This window comes from Meles meles, chromosome 13 (assembly GCF_922984935.1).
Source record: "Meles meles chromosome 13, mMelMel3.1 paternal haplotype, whole genome shotgun sequence".
Classification (NCBI taxonomy): Eukaryota; Metazoa; Chordata; class Mammalia; order Carnivora; family Mustelidae; genus Meles; species Meles meles.
In genome coordinates this window covers 24,207,217-24,231,559 of record NC_060078.1, presented here as the reverse complement: position 1 = coordinate 24,231,559, position 24,343 = coordinate 24,207,217, and the positions used below count along the sequence as shown (strand labels likewise).

Genomic DNA, 24,343 nt, shown 5'->3' with positions numbered 1-24,343 from the left:
CAAACACGAATTTTCTTTATCAACATTCCCCATGCGACCTGAATGGCATTTGCTTATTTATACCAATTAAATTTGGTCGAAGGAAAAGTAAAATCTTTTACATTTCACTGAATCATGTTCTGCTAGTACCTGTATTCTGCTGAGCTTCAGGTGTGAATCCGGCATACACTAGGTTAAATTCATAGCCTGGGATGACTCTTAACTAGTAATTCCGACTGCTTCAGCACCATGATAGGAGTTTGAGAAAAGTACTAGTGATCAGAATGCATAAGGGGATGAGTTTTGTTTCTTTAATAGTGATCTAGTTCAATGAGAAGATTCCCAATACAACTTTTAATTTTTAACCAAAATGCACATAAAAGATCAAATTTGGGCTGTATATATCTTCTCTAGTAACATGGCACATGATCAAATATAGCTGTTCTTTCTGACCAAAGAGTGCATTTTTTTAGACTACCATTTAAAGTAATCATTTATTTTTTTCATAACATTTTGGACCAATCTTCTCCCCCCAGTGTTATAACAATTGGCTTATTTGATTAAAAAATGTAGCTGATTAAACTTTTGGGAACTCAATATTAGGGTTGGCTAAAAGGAATGAGTGTAATGTTTTAGTAAGAAAATGTTATCCTGACAAGAATGTTTTAAAAGTGAGATCATTGTTAGTTTTGGAAACATTGGCATTGTAATTAGTCATGGTTTAAAAATGAAGTAACTTGAAATATCATCATAAAGTATTGTTTGATCCAAAAGAAGACAGTGAACATTTTTGGTAATTTTTAGCATGCTCCCTCATGTGATTCATTTATTCATTTTTATTTGTGGAATTTCACTTACTGAAATTCCTTTGTCCAGATTTTCCCAGTGTTTCTAATAGCTGAGTTCACTATTTTATGGTCTTTGAGAACTATTTATTTAGTACATTATTCATTGCTAGTAAATATACATCATTTTAAACAATCATTTCAAGAAAACTGGTAAAATTGAGAATGACTATTTGACAAAATGTATATTAATTTTTTTAAAAATAAGCCACTATACTGCATTTTAAATTAGATTGAAGTTATAAAACAAGTATCTTAACACTTGTCTAGAATAAATGGATTATTTATGATTTGAGGAACAATGAAGTTACTGTTTTGATTGTGTGAAAGATGATGCAGAGTTCAAATGTAACTAAGGAGCTCCTCAGCCTTTGGGTATAATTTCATTATCCATTCATTTAATATCTTACAAGGATTATTCAGCAGTTATATCGTATGGCACATTGGATTCCAAGGTTCATAAGTCACGCTCCCTGAACTCAAAATTCTTGCAGTGGTAAAATAAGGTCCCTTATATCTGTCTTAACAGAAAAAGTATCATAATTTTAAACTATTCCTTAATGAAGTATAAAGGTAGTAAGTATAGTGGGGCTCTCTTTCCAATATACTACTTGCCTAGCAGAGGCAAGTCAATTATATTCTCTGAACTTCAGTTTCTTCATCTGAAAACATGGACCAAACTATCTGCTCTGCATACTTCAAGTAGTCATTGTGAATCTTTAAAAAGATACTGCTTGTCGGGCACCTAGGTGGCTCAGTGGGTTAAGCCACTGCCTTCGGCTCTGGTCATGATCTCAGGGTTCTGGGATCAAGTCCCGCATCAGACTCTCTGCTCATCAGGGAGCCTGCTTCCCTCTCTCTCTCTCTACTTGTGACCTCTCTCTTCAAATAAATAAATAAAATCTTTTAAAAAAAAAAAGATATTTCTTGTCAAAATGCCTTAAACTGTACATATGTGGTATTGTAATGCTTTGCCTTTCTCTGATTTTTATGGGAGATTTCCATCATACTACTGCTTCACCACATTTTTTATTTGATTATAAAAATAATCAAATAGAATCTGGAAAAGAAAAAAGGTTATTCATACTTCATTCTAAGTCAAATATTTTTTTATATATTGACCGATTTTTTTTCAGGTTTTTAAATATCTAGCTTTGGGAGATAGGTATAAATAATTATCTACACATTCAGCTTTTTTTCTACAGTTATTACAGAGTCTTCACATAATTATGTTAATGACCACAATATCATTCAGCTCTATCATAGTTTATTTATTTACTTACTTTTTTGTTAATCATAGCTTATTTAACCATCCTTAGAAGTTGTCAATAACTTTCTTCAGATTGTTATTATCAGATGCATCATTTATTGAAAATAGAGGCAAATATGCTCCGTGTTTACCTAAAAGTAGCTGAGGAAAAGACGCCTAGTCGCAATTGTTTCTTAAGGCCTGAGAAAAAATTCGAACATACACCTCACTCATCACATGATTTTAGCCTGTTCGTCATAGAAGTTGCTTTCTGAACATGCCACCTCCCCAGTGCACTTGGCATAAAGACACAGCCTATAACCAGCTGCTTCCTGTGCACACTAATGGCAGTATTTTGTATTATACTATGTATTGAATTGATACTATTCCTGAAGTGAAGAATACTCAAATTTGTTTTTAGTGGTTAGTAAGAATAAATTACAGTGTCATTCGAAAAATAAAAAGTATCTTCATTCTCTTTCTCTCCCTTTCCCGGCCTCCCACTATTTCAGGTATTTTTCTTGATGGACTTAAAAAGACAGTAGTAGTCTATTCATCTAATAGTAGTAGTAGTAGTGGTAGTAGTCATCGTCTATTCAACTAATACCTTGACCTCTCAGTTTCATGACCCCCCATCTCCAGTGATCTTGTCCTCCTTCCTATTCCAGCCTTCCACTCTATAATTGTGCCCTAGACCTTGTGACAAATAATTGCACACCCTCTGCCATCTTGTTAGCTGGTATCCCACTCTATCCACCGCCTCCCACATTTCCAGCTTGCTCCTTTCAGCAGTCTGACTCGAACTTAGCTTTAACCACTTTGTTCTTTCCTAGCCTTTTTCTTGTTGTCATACTTACCTTGGAAAAACTCCAAGCTTGGTTAAATCCTCCTTTGAGTTCCTCCACACCTGCAGTCATGAGAAATAGATGAGGAAGCTGGAGAAAAAGAGTCATAGTTACTGGTCTCCCTTTAGACACATGATCATGAACATTAAGTGAGTTCTCAGTATGACAGCAATCCTACTGAGTTTCCATAGCTTTCCACTTTGCCTCTCTTCGGGGATGGTATTTCACATCATATTACTGTCTCTTCTGAAAACTCTGATTCCCCCTCCTCTCTACTCCTTATTCAGAGCTGATGACTTTGTTTCACCTATCACTGATACTATTGAAGCAGTCAGGAGAGAACTTACATATCTTCCATCTGCCAAATCTAAAAGCCTGTCCGCATCTGTTTGTTTATTTGCCGCTTTCCTTCCTTGGGAACTCTGTCTCGTCTAAAGCCACCTTCTTGTGCACTGGATCCCATCTTCTGAATGACTTAGAAGTAAGCTTCTATGCATATCCTCTGCTCCCCATCATCAGTCTTTTTTTTATTGTTGTTTTTTACTGCATCATTGCTACCAACACAAAGCATGCTGAAATAACTCCCATTCGTACTGCCCCATTTGACAGCTACCCTTTATAGAAAAGTTTTCTATATTCCTTACCTCCACTTTCTCTCCTCTTACTCTCTCTTGGACCATTTCTGTTAACTTCCCTCCTAGGATCCACTTCCCTGGTTTTTCCTCTACCTCTGACTCTTCCTCACCTGCCTCCTTTGTTCGTTGCTCTTCAACTTGATCTCTAATTATGAAGTCTGTCTCATTTTTCAGTCCTTGGACTTCACTTGACTTTCTAACTTTAATTAAATTTCATTTATACACTGGTAACTCCCAAATTTAATTCTTCCATACTTTTTCTTCTCTTAACTCCAGATATTGTCCAGCTGCCTACCCTACAACCCATCTAGATATCTAGAACAATTTTAAACTTGATTCGTCCACAACTAAATTCATATTTCCTATATCTATTCTCCTGTCAGCCTCACTGCAGTGTAATAACTATTCCATTTTTCTGGTTGCTTTGGCCAAAAGCCTCAGCGTTGTTTTCAGACCTTTTTTTTTTTTTTCCCACCTACCATGTCCACATTGGGTCAACTTCAAGAATATATCAAGAATCTTGCCTCTTCTCCCTAGCTCACGAGCTAACACCCTATTCCAGGTCTGCATCAGCTCTTTGACCTGCAGTCAGGTCATCTGCGAAAGCTTTCTAGTCGATGTCCATTTTCACTCTTAGCCCCTGTGGTCTGCTCTGCACATGGCAGCCAGTGGGATTGTTTAAAAATACAAGTCACATCATAGCGCATGCCTCTGCTCCAACCTACCATTTGTTCCCATCTCACTCACAAGAAAATTCATTGTCCTTAGTATGCCTCACAAAGCACTGCCATGTGCAGGGTCTGCCTCTAACTTACATTTGGGACATCTCTTCTTCTCCTACATCATACTCTAGCCACATCAGGCTTGTGGTTTGTCACACCCACCTAGCATCTCTCTCTCGCCATCACTTCCCTGCTTGTTGACAATCACCTGTTCCTGAAGATAACACACTGCCCTAAAATGCCAGTAGGGAGCCTAATCTTCTTTATTTTAAGTGAGAGAAGTTATAATGTAGTTCTGTAAAACTTATATATCAGGGACAAATTATCATGTTGAGATAGTACTTAACATATTAGGCCCTCATCACCAGACGGTTAGTGATTATTAGTAGGCACTTTGTATATAATCATAGTTGCTCTTCCATTGTAATTGCTGTTCTCAGTTGCTTTGACTTTTTTCTCCACAGTTTTCATTAATACTTTCTCAACTTTTTTGGGGGGAAAGGACTCATTGTGTAACACTAGGGAAAAGTAAGAGCTAACTATGGAAGAGCTAACTATAGAAACCCAGGCTAAGTAAGTAATACCAGAGACCGGCCCACCTTGAGTACGAGGCTGTTGCCTATTAGCTCTTGCAACAGTGGAGATTTGCTGGTGCTTAGTAAACTTTCCAAAAGTCTGCACAGAAATCTGACATTATACCAATTGTATTCAGGATGTAGCTTGAAATTTAGTCATACATCACTTTGTTAAAATTTTTTGTTGAGTTTTGGAGACAGAAACATAAATTTCCCTATATAAACACTGATAAAAGTATTGAGAGATATCTCTAGTCTATGGTAGTTATATATTAAAAGGCAAGATAAATCAGAGCATCATGCTGTACTTATACAGTAAAGTATTTCCATTTTTCTCAATAAAACTGTAGAAAAAAACAAACCAACAGGTGTTCTCCAAGGGAGTAACATTCTGTGGAGTATGCATTGCACACCCACTACATGTATACAGACTTTTCTTTGTAGTAGAGATTCTAGTAAAGATTTAGTATGAGACAAAGGTTTCTGAAACATATCACTTGGCACAATTAATAAAAATTCCCATCAGACTTTTCCTTGTCTGTCTTCTCTGTCTATATTCCTGTCACATTTTAACATGCTTTCTGATGTTTTGAATGCTGAGGTTTTACTAATTTGGAAAATAAATAAAATCAAGAAAAATTCTTGAAATAAAATCAAGATTATTAGCCCAGAAAATAGAATTATTATTATTATTATTTTAAAAGATTTTATTTATTTATTTGACAGACAGAGATCACAAGTAGTCGGAGAGCCCGACAGAGACAGAGGAGGAAGCAGGCTCCCCGCTGAGCAGAGAGCCTAAGGACAGGCCTCAATCCCAGGACCCTGGGATCATGACCTGAGCTGAAGGCAGAGGCTTTAACCCTTAGCCACCCAGGCGCCCCAGAAAATAGAATTATTATTGAATGAAAATTCACTTTTTAATCACCACAGAATACCAGGATATGAAATTTAACCTCAGAATTTTTAGATACTTTGGCAAGAGTTCTATTTTAACACAAGTAGCATAAAAGGGACTATCATGAAAAAAGTGGAATTAGTAACGAAGTCCTCCATTTTTCCATATGATGAATGTGAAAACTCCAAATTTTTGAAGTTGGTAAACCAGAAGATTTATTCTTACTCCCAGGAAGTAATTATGAATCAGATCCCATCACTATCTTCTTACTAACTTTCTCCAATGACTTCATTATACTTGGAATCAAATCCACTCTTCCCACAAGTTTTCCAGCAAAGTTCGAGGATCTAATTCCTGCCTTTATCTCTGACCTTGTGTCCTAAGGTGGTGTTTCCCACTTGTTCCCTATGCTCCAGCCACACTGTTTTTCTTTCAGCCTTCTCTGCTTAGAATGTTTTCCCACATTCTTTGCTTGATTCCATCTTCTTATGAGAGCATCACCATTACCCCTTAGAGAGTCCTTTCCTGTTTCTCCTGCTTAACAGGTCCTCAGTTTTCTTATCCCCTTTGCTTCATAGAAAATGTTGCATTATAACTTACAAATACCACTTTTTAATTTATCCCTCTGCTTACCTTTTCTCCCTCCTCCTTACATCAGAATATAATACTGAGTCTTGTTTACCAAAATGCCCATCACCTTGCGTAGAACTTGGCATATTTTAGGTGTTCTGTTAATATTTTTGAATGAATGGAGATCATTCAGAGAAACATGTATGAGTTAAACCAAATAACTTGCAGATTTTCTTAAGATAAAATAGCATAAAGAGATAAACATACTTGGTTGATAATTCATTTATATTTATAATTTGTCATCTACAACATCTAAATGTGGTTTTTCTTCATTTTTTTATTATGGTTAAATATATAAAATTTACGATTTTAACCATTTTTAAGTGTATAGTTCAGTGACATTTAGTATATTCACAGTATTGTGCAACTATCCTCATCACCCGTCCCCAGAACTTTTTTATCTTTACAAACTGAAATTCTATGAAGTTCTATGCCCAATAAACAATAACACCCTGCTCCCCTGCCATGCAGCCACTGGCAACCTTCAACTCGGCTTTTTGTTTCTACAAATTAGACTACTCCATGGACTTTACACATGGAATCAAGCAGTATTTGTCCTTTCATCATTGGTTTATTTCACTTAGTGTAAGGTCTTGAAGGTTAATTCATGTTGTAGCCCGTGTCAGAATTTCCTTCCCTTTTAAGGCTGAAGAATACTCCATTGTATGTATGTACCACATTTTTTTTTTTTCCTTTTTATTAATTTTTTCAGCGTAACAGTATTCATTCTTTTTGCACAACACCCAGTGCTCCATGCAAAACGTGCCCTCCCCATCACCCACCACCTGTTCCCCCAACCTCCCACCCCTGACCCTTCAAAACCCTCAGGTTGTTTTTCAGAGTCCATAGTCTCTTATGGTTCGCCTCCCCTACCACATTTTTTTTATCCTTTCATCCTTTGAATGGACAGTTGACCTTCTTCTGCTGTTTGGCTCTTGTGAGTTGTGAGTAATGCTGCTATTTATACAGGTGTACACATATCCATTTGAGTCACTACTTTAAATTCTTTTGGGTGTATATCCAGAAGTGGAATTGCTGAATCATATGGTAATTCTATTTCTAATTTTTTGAGGAACCACTGTACATTTTCCATAGTGGCCGCAGCATTTTACTTTCTCATTAGCAATGCACAATGTTACAAATTTGTCCACAGTCTAGCCAACACTTATTTTCTGTTTTTTTTTTAAATTAATAAAAGCCATCCTAATGGATGTAGTGTCATTGTATTTTTTTATTTTAATGTTAAAATATTTATTTATTTGAGAGAAAGAGCACACGTGTGCACATGAAGTGGGGAGAGGCAGAGGGAGAGCCAGAGAGAGACTCTCAAGCAGACTTCATGCTGCACACAGAGCTGGATGTGGGGTGCAGTCTAACAATCCTGATAATGACCTGAGCTGAGACTGGGAGTCAGATGTTCAACTGACTAAGCCACCCAGGAGCCCCACTCGTGGTTTTGATTTGCATTTTCCTGGTGATTCGTGATCTTGAGCATTTTTCATGTTTTTATTGGCCATCTTTATATCTTCTTTGGAGAAATGTCTATTCAAGACCTTAGCCTGTTTTTTAATCGGGTTATTTATTTTCTGTTATTGAACATCTAAATATTTTATGTAGTAGAAAATATACTAAAATACTCAAAGTATATCTTATTTCTCCCTATTTCTAGTGCTGCAAAGTATAATTTGCTAGCTCATACTACTTTGACCTTGGAAAGTGCTGAGGATAGCTTCAAGACCCATAATCTGTCTATTAATGGAAATGGTGAGTACAGTCTATATTTTACTTATTACATGTTATGTTAATAGATAATGTGGAGACAGTAATAATTTCTAATTTTAATATGCTCCTCTGAAGCGGATGTTGGCTTAAATAACATAGGCATGCGTTCTTTCTATCCCTTTTCCCAAAATGAGAAAAAAAAATTTTCCTTTTTCCATGCCATTTGCCAGAGATTTGTTTGTGAGGCTAACTTTGTGAGGACAGAAAGGTTTTGTGTATTCTGAATCTTTGTCTTTGACTTGAAGTTGATTACTTTACCACCCCTCTAGTTGGCAGTCAAAGACCTGTCTTATTTTTAAAGTTGAAATTGAGGAAGCCAAACCTCCTGTTGGTAGAAACAGAGGATGTAAGAGAAGGTAGGGCTGAAATAATCTGAATAATCTTTTCTTTCTGGATGATACTGGTAGTTGTAGTTTATCCAAAAAAATAATGTAACAGGTTGAAGACGAGAGCTAAGTAATTAGGAAAGTTCGTAAAATTTAACATGAGCATTCTCCATTCTCCCAGATTATGTTACTTATGAGAAAAAATACAGAGTGGTGATGGCAGAGTAGTTTAGAAATATAATTTGGGTCATTTATTCTTGTCCATTTTCTGAAGCAGAATATATAAAACTGTGTATAATCTTACTTTGTACTTACGGTTGTAAAGATGGGTGGCTCCACACTGATGAAATTGATGATTTTACAAAAATATTTTTAAAGTTTTCCTCTAAAAATTACATTAAAAGTACAGAAAAGTTCTTAAAATATAAATGTACAATGTAACAAATAATTTTGAGATGAATATATGCATAACTACCTTCATGTCAAGAAAAAACATTGCCAATAATACTCTTAATTATTCTAGGTATAAATGGGTCCCAGTTTTTATCGTACTCACTTTCACGCATTTATTTTTGGTTTTACCACCTATGTGTGCTTCTCTAAATAATTTTTTCTGGTTTGAACTTTATATGGATAAAATCACATTATGTCTCCTTAGCAACTTGGTTTTTGTTCATTCAGTATATGCAGTATATATACTATATTGCTTATAGTATTTCATTGTATGGTTGTATCACTATTATTTATCTTTTATTCAATTATTTTTAATAGTTATATGGTTCTTTGGGTAAAATTTGAGATTCATTAGGGAACATGGGTGTCTCAGTCAGTTAAGCATTCAACTTTTGATTTTGGCTCAGGTCATGCTCTCAGGGTTGTGAGACGGAGCCCTGTGTTGGCCTCCTTGCTGAGCGTGGAGCCTACTTAAGAGTCTCTCTCTCCCCCTTCCCCCAAACACTTGGACATGTGCATGCTCGCTCACTCTCTCTCTCAAAAAAAATAATAAAATAAAACATAAAAATTTGAGTTTCATAAGCATTAACTTCTTAATGATAGCTTTATTGAATTTCCTCAGCATCTATAGTGATGTTTCTCCTTTCTATTTGATATTGGCTTTTTGTACATTCTCTTGTCTTTTTATTATCATTCTTGCAGTAGTTTTGTCAGTGTTTTTATTCAGCGGTTTGTTCTATATATTCCAATTATTTGTTAGAAATAATTATTATAGTCTATATATTACTATGAGAGATGTGATAAAATCCACTGTGATTGTAGAGTTTTCTAGTTCTCACAGTTACAGCTATTCTTGCTTTATATTATTTGAGCCTTTGTTATTTGATACACACAATGTTTTTTTTTTCATTTTATTTATTTTTTTCAGTGTAACAGTATTCATTCTTTTTGCACAACACCCAGTGCTCCATGCAAAACGTGCCCTCCCCATTACCCACCACCTGTTCCCCCAACCTCCCACCCCTGACCCTTCAAAACCCTCAGGTTGCCCCAACCTCCCACCCCTGACCCTTCAAAACCCTCAGGTTGTTTTTCAGAGTCCATAGTCTCTTATGGTTCGCCTCCCCTCCCCAATGTCCATAGCCCGCACACAATGTTTTTTTAAGAGGGTGCCACACTGGAGCCCAACATCGGGCTTGAACTCACAACTCTAAGGTCAAGACCTGAGCTGAAATCGAGAATTGGACACTTAACCAACTGAGCCACCCATGAGCTGCTGATACACAATTTTCTTCCACTCTTTTACCTTAAACTATACTTATTTTTATATTGTAGATATGCCTCTTCAAAGAGGATTGTATACTGGATTTTAATTTTTATCCAGTTTGACAATCTTTGTGTTTTTAATGGAACATTTAGTCATTTTACACTTGATACCAAAAAGTTTATAAGCTATATTATATGATATTAAATATTTGGGCTTAAATCTACCATCATATCCTGTGTTCGCTATTGATCTTGCACATGTGTTTTTCTATTCTTTGTTGCCTTTTTAAGGATTGATAATTTTATCATTTTCACTTTTTCCTTGTTCAAAGTTATAATTCCTTTTCTTATCTTTAAGAAATTACTGCTAGAAATGTCATTAATCATACTTATTAAAACCTAAAATTAAAAGATTGTTTTACTCTTTTCTTAGACAATGCAAGGACTTTCAAATAGTTAAACTCCATTTCTCTGACCTGTGTACTATTGTTATATATTATAATTCTATTTAATTTTTTTTTGTATTTTTGTATTTCTTATTTTTTCTATAAACATATAATGTATTTTTATCCCCAGGGGTACCGTTCTGTGAATCACTAGGTTTACACACTTCACAGCACTCACCATAGCACATACCCTCCCCAATGTCCATAACCCCCTCCCCCCTCCCAACCCCACCTCCCCCCAGCAACCCCAGTTTGTTTTGTGAGATTGAGTCACTTATAGTTTGTCTTAATTCTATTTAATTTTTAAATTTCACAAAATGTCTTACACATTTTATATTTATTTAGACTTATCCATAAGTTTCTATGTATCACTTGTACCTTATATCTCACATGTGATATCACTTTCCTTATGTTCGAAGTATAAGCCTTAGAATTTCTTTTAGTATTTTCCTCTGGTATCATACTTTTTTGTTCTTCTGTTTGTCTGAAGATGACTCTATTTTGCTTCATTCTTGAAAGGCATCTTTTATGGGATATAGGATTTTGGCAGTTTCAATTTTTTTTCTTTTTGAATATTAAAGATATAATTGTACTGTCTTCTCTGGCTTCTTTTACTAGCTGTTGAAAATCATTTGTCAGTGTGTTCCTTCTAGGAAGGAACTTTATTTTCTTTTTGTCTTTGGTTTTCTGAAGTTTCATTATGATATAGCTATAGAATTTAATTTCATTTATGCTGCTTTTGGAACTCCTTTAACTTCTTAAAATTACTGATTGGTGTCTTTCATTAGTTCTGGGGAAAAAATCTCACTTTTCTAGTCAGAGAGCCTCTGTTCCATTCTCTTGCTTTTCTCCTAGCATTCCTGTTAAACCTGTGTCCCTCTTTCTGGCTTTATCCTCTATGTTTCTTACTCTTTGTGATGTATTTTTCGTCTTTTCATCAGTCTTTAATGCTTTTCTAGGTTTTATGAACAATCTTCTATTTCCCTTATTCTCTCTGCAGCTCTGTCTGATCTGCTGTTAAACCTATATACCAAGAGTTCTTCGTTTCTGTTCTTATATTTCCCAGCTCTAGAAGTTTCTATTTGACTTTTTCAGGTTTGCTTGGGAACTTTGTATTTCTTTTTTTTATTATTATTTTTAATTTTTTTTTTTTAGATTTTATTTATTTATTAGTCAGAGAAAGAGAGAGAGTGAGCACAGGCAGACAGAGTAGCAGGCAGAGTCAGAGGGCAAAGCAGGCTCCCCGCTGAGCAAGGAGCCCCATGTGGGACTTGATCCCAGGACGCTGGGATCATGACCTGAGCCGAAGGCAGCCGCTTAACCAACTGAGCCACCCAGGCATCCCGGGAACTTTGTATTTCTTGCATGAGTTGTCAATATTATCATTTAGGTTTTTAGTGAAAAGTCTGTTTTATAGTCTATGACTAATAATTCACACATATAATGTCTTTCTGGGTTTATTTCTGTTGTCTTTTTCTAGTGGTTCTCATGATGTCTCAATTCCTTGAATGTCTTCATATACTTGTCATTATAATCTAAAGTTTACATACAGGAATAAATTGATGCTTAATGTTTCTGTTTGCTTCTGGCAGGCTTCTGGGGAGACTGTCAGTCTAGGCCCGCTTTATCAAAAGATCATGTCTGAGTTTCTCTGAACCCCTCTTATCCTATCCCCCACTTGTAGGCATTGAGAATCCTGGACTTGGATTATTTCTTGTTCACCACTACCCTGTTGGTGATTCCTTCAGGATATCAACCTAGCATGGGGAGGATCTCCCCTTAACTGCTTACATTGTTCAGTCCCTAGAATTTGATTTCTGTTCTGCTTCCTTATCTTGCAGGATCATTAAATCATAAATTCAGACTTGCTGGGATTGGCAAATGCTCTCAAGACAAACACAGCTTCTGTGCTCACTTAACTCACTCATTCTCATTTATCAAATTTGTACTGGTAATTTCTTATGGTCTTGTTACCTCTTTGTTGCTCTGGGAAAAAATTTTAGGTATATTTGAGTCAGCATTTTCAGTACTTTTCAGTAGGAAGATTGATCTGAACAATCTAGCCTCTCATCACCCAAAACTTGAAATCTGTAATAGTATTAGCATTATCAATTTTATCAGAAAATCTGACAGATGGAGTTTATTGTCATTTCATTTGTGTCAGTTCTCTAGAATCATCAATATTGCCATCATACGTTTAGGGTCTATTACACAGCAGACACTGTTCTGTGAAATACTATTCAGCCTTAAAAAGGAATAAAATTCTGCAGTATGTGGCAACATGAATGCACCTTGAGGACATCATGCTAACTGAAATAGCCAGTCACAGAAGGACAGATACTGCCTGATTCCGCTTATATGAGGTAGCTAAAATAGAGTCAAAGAAGCAGGAGTAGAATGGTAGCTACCAGGGGCAAGAAGGAGTTGCTAATTAATGGGTATAAAATTTCAGGTATGCAAGATGGATAAGCCCTAGAGATCTGGTGTACAATGTACTACTGCCTATTGTTACAAGTACTGTATTGTGCACTAGAAATCTGGTGAGAGGATAGATCTCCTGTTAGGTGTTCTTACCACAACAAAATGTAAATAAATAAACACTTTGCATCAGTTTTCATTCCTAGTATCTGTGAGACATATCTATCAAAAAACATTACAATGAAATGATTTATAGTCTGGACTGCAGAGCCATCAGCCTTGGACTCTTATTCTAGTCCTACCACTGGCTAGCTCTGTGACCTTCACAAGTTCCTCATTTTACTGTCATTTACATTTTACAGATGGGTGACTTGCAGCGTAGAGAACAGAACATGCTATATCATATAGCTAGCAAGTGAATGAGCCAGAGTTTAAATAATCCAGGACAGGCTGTGCTCTTCTTGCTCTGCTTTCTGGTCAAGGATGATGACTGCTAAAGCACCTACAGACTCAAAACACTGTGATGTGTGAATAATGGAATTGATGATGAAAAGCTCCATTCTTTCAACCAAATCATCTGAAAAGTTGTGGGAAGGAATACAATTCATAAAGGAAGCATTAATTTAGCAATGATTCCTCAGTTGTCTTCAGTGTTCTGTAAGATATTACTAGATTCTTATTTAATAAAATGCTCATAAGGCAGATCAGCATGGGATCTGTGCAGTGTGGCTCTGTTAATGTGTGGTCAATCCAGACCAACACATTAAAGACTGTGAGAAGACCTATGCTTAAAATAACAACACCCGAAAACTGTTGACTTTGAAACTTGTGGACTCCACCGAAAAAATTTTAAGAAATAATAACCTACATGCCTCTTTATGTAATATGTTTGTATATTCTTAGGAGTGTGTATAAATTAAAATCTTGGAAATCAGTCATATTTTGAAAAAGAAGAACTATTATAACTTAAAGGAAACAATTTTATACAGAAAAAAGCCATCCTCAAATTTATTCATCACTTTAAATCTATGTTAATACAGTGGGTTTTCCTAAATAAAGTTATGTCAGTGTCTATAAAATCAAGAGGAAATATGAATTTTAAAAAATTTGTAACTCAGTTTTATTATTCTTGATCATTGAAAGGAAAAGCTAAAATGATATCTTTATCATCAAGAAATTTTTATGCTTTTTATAAAACAATGAAACCACATTGTGAAGATTGACTCACACGGAACTGAGATGTTATCTGGATTCTTTCCCTTGCCTGTGTTTTGTTTTGTTGTTGCTGTCATTTTTAAACACCATTTTGTTCCCCATTTGAAACTACAAATGAATTAGATAAAATCTTTAAATAGTGAAAAGTCAAATTGCTTTTTCACTTCCTGTTTCATCTTGTTCTAATGCCGCCCTTGGTTAGAAAAGAAGAATTAAGTAATTTGATTAGATATGTTGCACAAGGATGGAGACAGCTCTGGAAATGGAAAGGGTGTGGTTTTGAGAGTGAGACTGTCCTGGATTTGAAATTACGAGAAGCAGCTACTGTGTGACAGACATAATGATAGATGCCATTTACACTTTATCTCACTTGGTTTTCACAATAACCCTCCTACCTAAGAAGGTAGTATTTTTAAAAATGAAGACTTGATACTCAGATAAGTGAAGTGACTAGCCTAGATGCCATGTTTCTTTTCAGAAGTCAGGAGAAGCAGCTGTGACTCTGCTTCATTCCACAGGGGTCCTGAACTGTAAAGAAATCTAGGTTAGAAGGGACAGGTGATTGCGATGTGTTAAGAGGTCTGTAGAAAAAGGAATTCTACACCCAATATCCCTTTTTAAGGACTGTAATCAGGAAGAAATTATTTTTCTTTGCATGCTATGAAACCTAAACTTATTTTACCAGAGAAGCCCATTGTTACATGTGGTATTTAGGTTCCAGACACGTTATTGATTGGATAAATTTTAAGAACTCATTTGAAAAACTAATCATTTACGATTCTATTTTTTTAGAAAATACATCCTAACTTAAATACAACTAGCTTACAGATATTTGGAGCATAAGCCATTCATAAATCTGGGATTGCTATATAAAGAAATTTACTTTCAAACTTTAAATTCACAAGTCACAAAGTTGATTTCAGATGTATTACTCAGATGCCTGCTTTTATACAATTTTTATTTCATTTCTTGTCTTTTTTAAGAAAGGAGATTCTCACATATTTATTTATTTATGCCTGTGTTTTAGAATCATTGTCTTTATTGTATTTATGCATTTATTTCTCCCAGGTCAAACCCTTTATTTCTGAATGATAGCAGCTTTACCAAGGTATTAATAAAAAAGGTTTGAATAGTGCCAGGTAATTTGTTGTGCTCTATTCTATAGTAGAATGATGAGCAAGCAGGTTGTTAAAAACTTTTTTGTTTTACTTTGTATACTTCATTCAGGCTGGTCTTTTTCATATAACTGATGTACCTAACCTTGGCATGGCATCTATATATTATATAATAGTATTTTTACCTAAAAATGTTTTATTTTCTGGCGTTAAGACTTTTGGGTCAATAATAGTGAGAGCCATTGGCTAACCATTTTATAGTCATTACCAACAGGGATGCAGTAAAAACTTTGAAAATCATTTTTGTGTGGTTGAGGGTAGGCAAAGGGCCATATATTGAGTTTTTATTTATGCCCTAACACACAGAATTATGTAAATGTGAAGGCTCTATGCCTACCTACACACTACATTAAAAGGAATATCTTAATGTTCTTTGAAAGAACTTTTTTAAACAATTGCAAACTTACAGAAAAGTTACAAGTCAAATGTCAAGATCTTCCCCTTCAAAATACATGAGAGCAAGTTGTTTACATGGTTCTCCATTACCCCAAATATATTAATATGTATTTCCTACTAACTGGACATAGACTACCACTTATCAAGTCAGGAAATGAATATTACTATATTACCACCATTTAATCCTGAGACCCTATTAAAGTGTTGCTTATTGTCCCAATAATGTCTTTCATGACCAAAGGATCCAGTGCAGAACCATCCAAATCATACATTACATTTAATTTTCATGCTTATTTCAGTTTCTTTCAAACTGGACCAGTTTTTCTGTCTTTTTTTTTTTTTTTTTTTTTTTTTTGGCATTTATAACCTTGACATTTTTAAACATCATGGTCAGTTATTTTGTAGAAGATCTCTAAATTTGCGTTTGTCTGATGTTTTCTTGAGATGAGATTTAGGATATACTTCTTTGGCAGAAATTGATGTTAAATTCTCATTGCATTCTGTCAAACAGCATATAATTTGATTATGATTTTCACTTTGAACATTTGATTAGTGTGATGTCTACCCACCTTCTTTACTGTTACTCTTCTTTACTGTTACTGTAAAGTTACTCTTGTTTCCCTTTTGCAATTAATACCTGTTTTGTGTGGAAGAGGGGAGTGTCTTGAAACTCTGTAAGTGTATTTCTTATTGGTCTTTCAGTTTACTCATTGATTTATTTATATCAGTATGGACTCATGTTTTCCTATTTTATTCAGTGCATCAAAATCTGTTGATATTGTTTATTATAAGGTTCAGGTTGTCTCCAGTTTGGCCAATGGGAGCACATTCAAGATGGGTTCTGATTTTTTTTTAACAGTATTCTCATCATTCATTGAGTAGTTCTTGCTTTATGATGTAACAAGGTATTTCAGGCTCGTCGGGTACTTTCTGAGCCCCAGCCTTGGAACCACTCATTTCTCCAAGGAATGCCAGTTCTTTTTTAAAGGAAATAATATTTAGAAGACATGGTCTGTGCTCTAGGTCCACTCATTGGTATTAGAGCACTACTATTGCTTTCCCCAGGCCCTCTCAGTGGACACAGCTAGTCTTATGTGCATATGGTGTCTTGTGTTTTTTAATCTGTATGTTGGAAACCATGAGCCCACATCAGTGCCTCCAGTTCTAATCCCAATAGTGCAGAGTTCATTCTACACATTTGTTAACTCCTCTTTCTGACAGAGAGAAAATGGTATTCTATTACCTTTAATGCATTTTCTTTGATCAGTCTTCCTGAAAGCAACCATTCTGTCTCTTCTGTATGGATGCTCTCTTCTCCTTGCTTGAGCTCTGACTCCCCATTCTAGGTTTCCCTTGCCCCATGTGGACATTCCTTACCTTGCTGAGGCTTATACAGCCCACATAGGCCTGTTCTTCCTCACGCTTTAAGTTCCCATGCCTGGCTATCCTTTCCTAAGCCCGATGTGGACACCCCCTCAGCCTGCCTGTGCTCTGACACCCCACACCCTGTGCCTCTTCTCAGATGTCCTCACTGGGCTCTGCCACACTGTTCTGGGTCACTGAATTATGGATTGTGTCCTCACTGCTCTCAAACTCTGACTCCCATGGCCGAGTTACCTGCCAAATATGTACACTCTCCTTATCCTTTGGATTCTGATACCTCACACGGGGCAGCCACACCATGTAGATGCTCCTCATTCTGCTTGGGCGTTGACCCCCCCACCCCAGGCAATGCCTGAGGAGAGTTTGTCCCATGTCATCCACCTTCCTCAGCCCATTCAGGCTCTGACACCTCGTGCCTGGCAGCTCTCCTACTCACCCTCCTCATCCTGCCTGGCTGTAGCCCCTTGCTCTGGCCCACTGCAGCTCCTCCCACAACCCCAGGCACAGATGCCCATCTTTGTGGGCTCCACCTAATGTTCAGTAAGGGAAGGGGAAGAAGAGCCAAAAGGCTTATTGAAGTATTATCATGAAATTGTGTTCTGAAATGTTTTATTTAGAGGATCACTTTGTTAGCTATTATAATGAAAATCAGAGCAAAAAGTAGAATTTGATGTACAAAAATCATTTTGTTAGTTTTCTTTTCTATTAGATAAGTTTACTTGTATGCCTTGAACTATCTCCATTGATTAAATACTTTAAGATCAAATGAAAGATCAAGAAACTAAAAGTTCTATGTCTATTCTAGGTGAAAGCATTTTATACACTGTCAGTTTAATATTATCTTATCTTATCTACTTTCTCATATTTGATTTTGTCATTAACTATGGCACTGGTATTTGAGTAGGATGAACCTTTACATATGTTCTTACATAAAGCAAAAAAAAAAAATTGAAAAAAGAAAAAAAATAAAAATGTATAATTACCTTAAATAAACATGTTTATAACTTGATTTTTTTTTTCTATCTTGTTTAAATAGAGGAGTCTTCATTTTGGCTTCCATTATATGGCAACATGTGCTGCCGCCTAGTCGCCCAGCCAGCTTGTATGGCTGAGGATGCATTTGCAGGATTTCTTAATCAGCAGGTTGGAGGACTTTACATATCATACAATTATAGTTGCAATCTAGATCTTAATATACTGGCAGTTGTTTCACCTTCTGATAATAAGTATGTTTTAAAGTCTTCTTTTACATGGTAGTTTTCTCCATGTTAGAGATAGAATTGGGGCAGGGGGAGGTGAAGGGGCTGAGGGTGAGAAGGTGGGAAGGGGAGGGGTCCAGTGCAGTTTTGATGGCTAAGGAGCTACCTCTCTAGGTTCCTCGGCTTCATAACAGCAGGAACCGGATAATCAGCTGCAGAGGACTCCTTGTGGAAGCAGATGAGGACTGTTCCACACCTTTCACAGAAAGGCCTTTCTGGCAAACAGCTTTTGGCACAGTTTTAGGCCTCTGGGCTTCCAAAGCTGCCTCTGTGCCACCTACTCCTGATTTATTTATAACCAGACTTATTTATAGTCAGTAAATAATTAATTATGGGCTTCAATGAATCAATAACTTTTTTTTAATGATTCCGTTAAGAGGAAAGAAAATTTGCATTCTTCAAGGGTAGTCAACATTTTCTAGTGTTCTGCGAATAGTAAGGGAAAATTACATTTTGAATATTGAGTTATTTTTATAATTTTTTGCGTCATTAAATGGATTGCTGTGGAATTTTAAGCACTAATTTTGAATAGACTGGCTTTTCTAAAACTGCACTGATTTATGATTTTATGTGTGTAAAAGTTATGTGGTAATCATTGCCTCCATTTTGCTTAATGTTTTTGAGAATTTCAAATGCTTCTGTGATATTAACTTACTCTGATTTTGGACTGTTGACTTACTGCACACTAAATTAATGGGTTACTCTATCACATCTAAAATTTTTTTTAATAAATTTTATATTTAATATAACTTTATTATATATATTATATATAATATCATATATATAATATATAATTATATATATTACTCTATCACATCTAAATTTTTTTTAAAAAAATTTTATATTTAATATAACTTTATTATATATAATATATATAATATAATATATATAATATATAATTATATATTTAATATAACTTTAATAATTGAAGTATTTTGTTGAATTTAATGATGATAAATAATGATTAAAGTTAATGGCTTCTTGAATTTTTTTTCAGCAAATGGAAGAAAGCCTAATTAGTTGGAGAAGGTTGTATTGTGTTTTAAGAGGGGGTAAACTCTATTGCTTTTATGCTCCAGAAGAAATTGAAGCTAAAGTGGAACCAACTTTGGTAGTGTCCATTAACAAGGTAAATAAAATGTTATTTTAAAAATAAAGATACGGGACACTTGGGTGGCTCAGTTGGTTGGACGACTGCCTTCGGCTCAGGTCGTGATCCTGGAGTCCCGGGATCGAGTCCCGCATCGGGCTCCCAGCTCCATGGGGAGTCTGTTTCTCCCTCTGACCTTCTCCTCGCTCATGCTCTCTCTCACTGTCTCTCTCTCAAATAAATAAATAAAATCTTTTAAAAAAGATACAACATTTTATAAAGTTTGTTCTTTTCTATACAATTCACATTGTTACCATTTTATGGACAAAAGAGAAGGACTGCTAAAAATAGATTAGTTCAGGAATGCCTGGGTGGTTCAGTTGGTTAAGCATCTACTTTCATGTCAGGTCATGATCCCAGGGTCCTGGAATTGAGCACTAAGTAGGGCTCCCTGCTTAGCGGCGAGCCTGCTTCTCTCTCCTTCCTGCTTGTGCTCTCTCTCTCTTCCTATCTCTTTCTCTTCCAAATAAATAAGTAAAATCTTAAAAAAAAAAAAAAAAGTTAAAAAAAATAGGTCAGTTCATAAAGATAAATTAATTTCTTATTTTTCTTCCATTACAGAGCTTATCTGGTAAAGTAAGTACTGTATATTTCCTAAGAAAACATAGTAACTGGAAATCTATACCAGTAAATAGGTTTTAAAACAGAGAATGAAACTTCAAATTAATAGTTAAATTTTTCATGAATTTATTTAAGAGATTATAAACATAAATTGTTAGCTCATGTTACAATGATGCTTTTTGTAGTTAATATCAAATGATCCCATAAAAAGACATTCTGGAGAATGCTTCCTGATTTCTTATGGGATTGATGGGCAGTTGTCTATCCTTGTGTCAAAACAGGAAAGCCTGACCCCTCCTCCTCTGCCACACACATGTGCACACAAAAGCACACACACACACACACACACACACACACACACACACACTTATCCCATCGTCTTAAATTTATCTTCATCTGTTATCCAAGCCTTGTCCCCCCACCCCCCCCCCCCCGCCCTTTTTGGCTTTCATACTCTGGAGTACTTTAATGGCATTTCTAGAGCAGAATATCATGTTTTCTATCCATAGCTTGTACTTAATTGTTTCTAGTTGTTTTACTTTGCTTGCTTTTGGAGTGGTTGAATTGAAGGCTATGGTAAAGTATGAGCCATCACATCTGTTAACTACATGTTCTTTTTGTAACTGTACATGTTCTACTTGACTTTAAATTATCTTTTGAAAAAAACATAAAGTTGTATGTCCTGAGAAACATATGTATACTAGTTTGCTAATCTATAAGGATTTGAGTTAATTTCTCTGATCTTTTCCAGTAATAACATTTGGTCTGTTTCCATCCTGCTTTTAGAACTTATACTGCTTTTTCTTAAAGGAAATTCTTCAGTGAGACCTTTAAATTAAGTCCACTTAATTTATCTGTTCTGTATATTAGGAAGATTACTGTTACTCTTAAATAATAAACGTCAAAGTTATAACATGATGAATTTATTTAGGTTTAGATAATTAGGTTTATGAAAGTATATTTTTATTATTGAAAAAGTAATATAATTTTTTCATTACTTGCCAATGTTTTGTTTTTTTTATACAGTGTCCACTTTTCTCCACCTTTTGAAAATTTCAGATGTGCAGAAAAGTTGAAAGAATAGAATAATGATCAGCAGTATACTTCTCACCTGGATTTTTCAGCTGTTGTTAATATTTTCCCATATTTGCTTTCTCTTTAGTTTGAGATTTTTTTTCAGAACCATTTGAAAGTAAGTAGCAAACAGCATAACATTTCTTCCCTAAAATATTTCAACAATGTTTCTCCAAAAACAAGGACATTTCTTTTATAACCATAATATTATTACCACACTCAAAAAAATCTATTGTTGACAAAATAATATCTAATATAAACAGCAAATTATCCCAATTGCCCCTATAGTGTTCTTTCTAATGTTTGTTTATTGTTTGATCCAAGACCCCAATCAGGGACCACAAATTGGCAGCTGGTCACCATGTATTTTGATTGTTTCTTTTTTATCTAAATTGGACCCGTCACTCACTGCCTCTTTTTCTTTTTTTGTCTTTTATTATATTGACATTTTGGAAAAGTCCATGCCAGTCCCCACATCTGTTTTTGACTAATTGTTTCACTAGATTCAGGTAGATGTTTTTGACAAGAATTCTGCATAGATGATTCTGTCTAAACCGTTTTTCATTAGGTACCTAGGTAGTAAAAATGGAATTCGCTTACATGTTGCACAGTAGAATAAAAATCATCGTGAAACAAATTAAAACATAATCTAATAAAGGATATTTAAAAATTCATTTATTTGGAAACTCTTTTCAAGGTATTCATTTTACCATATCAGTCCTTTATGGCAGGCAGAGCCGGTAAGTCAGCTCTGTTTTATAGGTATGTTATTTCTGTTTTATAAGTGAAAAAACAGACTCACAGATCAGATAGAACTTGTCTAGCTAGTAAGTAAAATTATATGGCTCACTGTTTTTCTATTTCCTCACAGACATACTGCTAGACTAGATCTGGAAGACAAAATTAGACTTTTTCCTATCTCTGTACCCACTCTGAATAAGTTTTGAAAGTAAGAACGTTCTCTGAAATGAGGTTGTGAGCCTGAAGCCACAGTTTCTACCTCTAGGCAATGGTGTAGATATATGTTGAATCTTTAGCATTTAAATGTAAGAGGGCAGTTATAGTGGAACCCCACTGTTACTGTAGCCAGGGTATCTGTATTTTCTTGTCTGATGACAAGGGTGTAATTCCAGAAAAGCAGTTAACAGTGTTTACATGGCTCAGCTGAATTGACCTTTTTTCAGTTGACTCATTTTTCCTTGTGGTAATAAAAGCTGATGGCCTGGTGACTGATGCGATTTGGTAGTCAATCAGCTCCATTATTAAGATGACTGAAATCACCATACTTAGAAATCCCAGTGGTGGTTTCACAATTGACCATTACAAATTCACAGGAAAATGATTAATCTAGTAATTTGTATAGACTCGACCTTAGACTTGGGGACAACGTGGGCTGTATTTGACCCTGAGGACTGATGACATAAATTGTCATTGTGCATGACTTTTGTCTCAAGTACAAAAGAGGATTTTAAGATTACACCATGAAATAAGGCTTAGGTTGAGAAGGTTAATAGAATTTAGTTGCTGATCTCAAAGATTGAACTGATACCAAGGTGTTCCATTCTCTAGGGTTGTGATGGTGCTATCTTCATTTTCTCCGGGGCTGATTCCTGCTCTCTCTCTGTAGCAGCTCTCCTGTTGGCAGTTCCTACTCCCATTTCGGGTTTCCCTTGAACCCTTCTATTCACCTGAAAGCTGTTCTTTAGCAGCAAACACCCTGGTTTCCTTATTTAAATATGACTATTTCTATCAAGAAGTCTATTTGTTACTTCTGTAAGCCTGGCTGCTATGTAGTTATATCTTCTATTAAAGTCATTTTTACTTGTTTTTTCTCAACTTAGCCAATGATTCAGATTTATGGAGAAGTTGAAACAGTACTAGAGGGACACTCATGCCACCTGGATTCAGCAGTTACTATTGCTGTCCAGTTTGCTTTATCTCTAGGTGTTCTTCTTGGGGGGAGTTGAACCTCTTTGTATTTTATGTTTTTTATTTTTTTTATGATGGTATAGCTTACATAAAATAAAAATTTACCAATTGTAAGTGTCAATTTGGTAACTTCAACAAATAATACACAGTTGTATAATCATTACTACAAGCTTTGAATTATAGGTATTTTTTTAAATTTATTTATTTTTTTCAGCATAACAGTATTCATTGTTTTTGCACAACACCCAGTGCTCCATGCAGTACGTGCCCTCCCTATTACCCACCACCTGGTTCCCCCAACCTCCCACCCCCGGCCCTTCAAAACCCTCAGGTTGTTTTTCAGAGTCCATAGTCTCTTATGGTTCGCCTCCCCTTCCAATTTTTTTTTTTATAAACATATAATGTATTTTTATCCCCAGGGGTACAGGTCTGTGAATCGCCAGGTTTACACACTTCACAGCACTCACGATAGCACATACCCTCCCCAATGTCCATAACCCCCTCCCCCTCTCCCAACCCCACCTCCCGAATTATAGGTATTTTAAGCATTTCTGTGAGAACATTTAAGTTCTATTCTCTTCACAAATTTCAATTATACAGTAGAGTCATCAACAATAGTCACTTTCAGACCTTATTTATCTTATAGCTGTGAGTCTATAAAGCCTCTTACCTACATTTTTTGCTGATCCATTTGAATATGCCTCCAACATTGACTCTTCATCCCTGAATATTTCAACATGCAACTATAAAAAATAGGAAACTCTAAAATGAAAGTGTCTGAGTGTGTTTGTGTGTGTAAATGAAATGACAGTACCATTACCATAGCTAACCAAATGAACAGTAATTCTCTTACATCATCTAATAACCCAGTCCATATTCACTTTTCCCCACTTTCCCTAAGATGTCCTTTTAAAAGCTTTCGCTTTCAATCAAGGAATGTTCAAGGATTATGCATTCTTAAACTGTAAATTAGCGCTAGAGACTTGATTAGATTCATTCTAAACACTATTTACAACCATGTTTCATGCATGATGACATACTTTATAGGGCATTCTGTTCAGAGGCACATGATGTCAGGTTGTCTCATTATTGCCAATGTCACATTTAATGACTTGGTTAAGGTGGTGCCCCC

The 24,343-nt window shown here is 35.5% G+C and overlaps 1 protein-coding gene across 1 annotated transcript in view; it reads left to right on the top strand.

The window, feature by feature from the left end:
- RTKN2 (rhotekin 2) overlaps positions 1-24,343 on the top strand; it is a 76,215-nt gene that overhangs the window by 34,366 nt on the left and 17,506 nt on the right. The window contains exons 7-9 of the mRNA XM_046026353.1: positions 8,048-8,142; positions 18,275-18,381; positions 19,495-19,626. Coding sequence (XP_045882309.1) covers positions 8,048-8,142; positions 18,275-18,381; positions 19,495-19,626 — 334 coding nt within the window. The remainder of the gene's footprint in view (positions 1-8,047; positions 8,143-18,274; positions 18,382-19,494; positions 19,627-24,343) is intronic.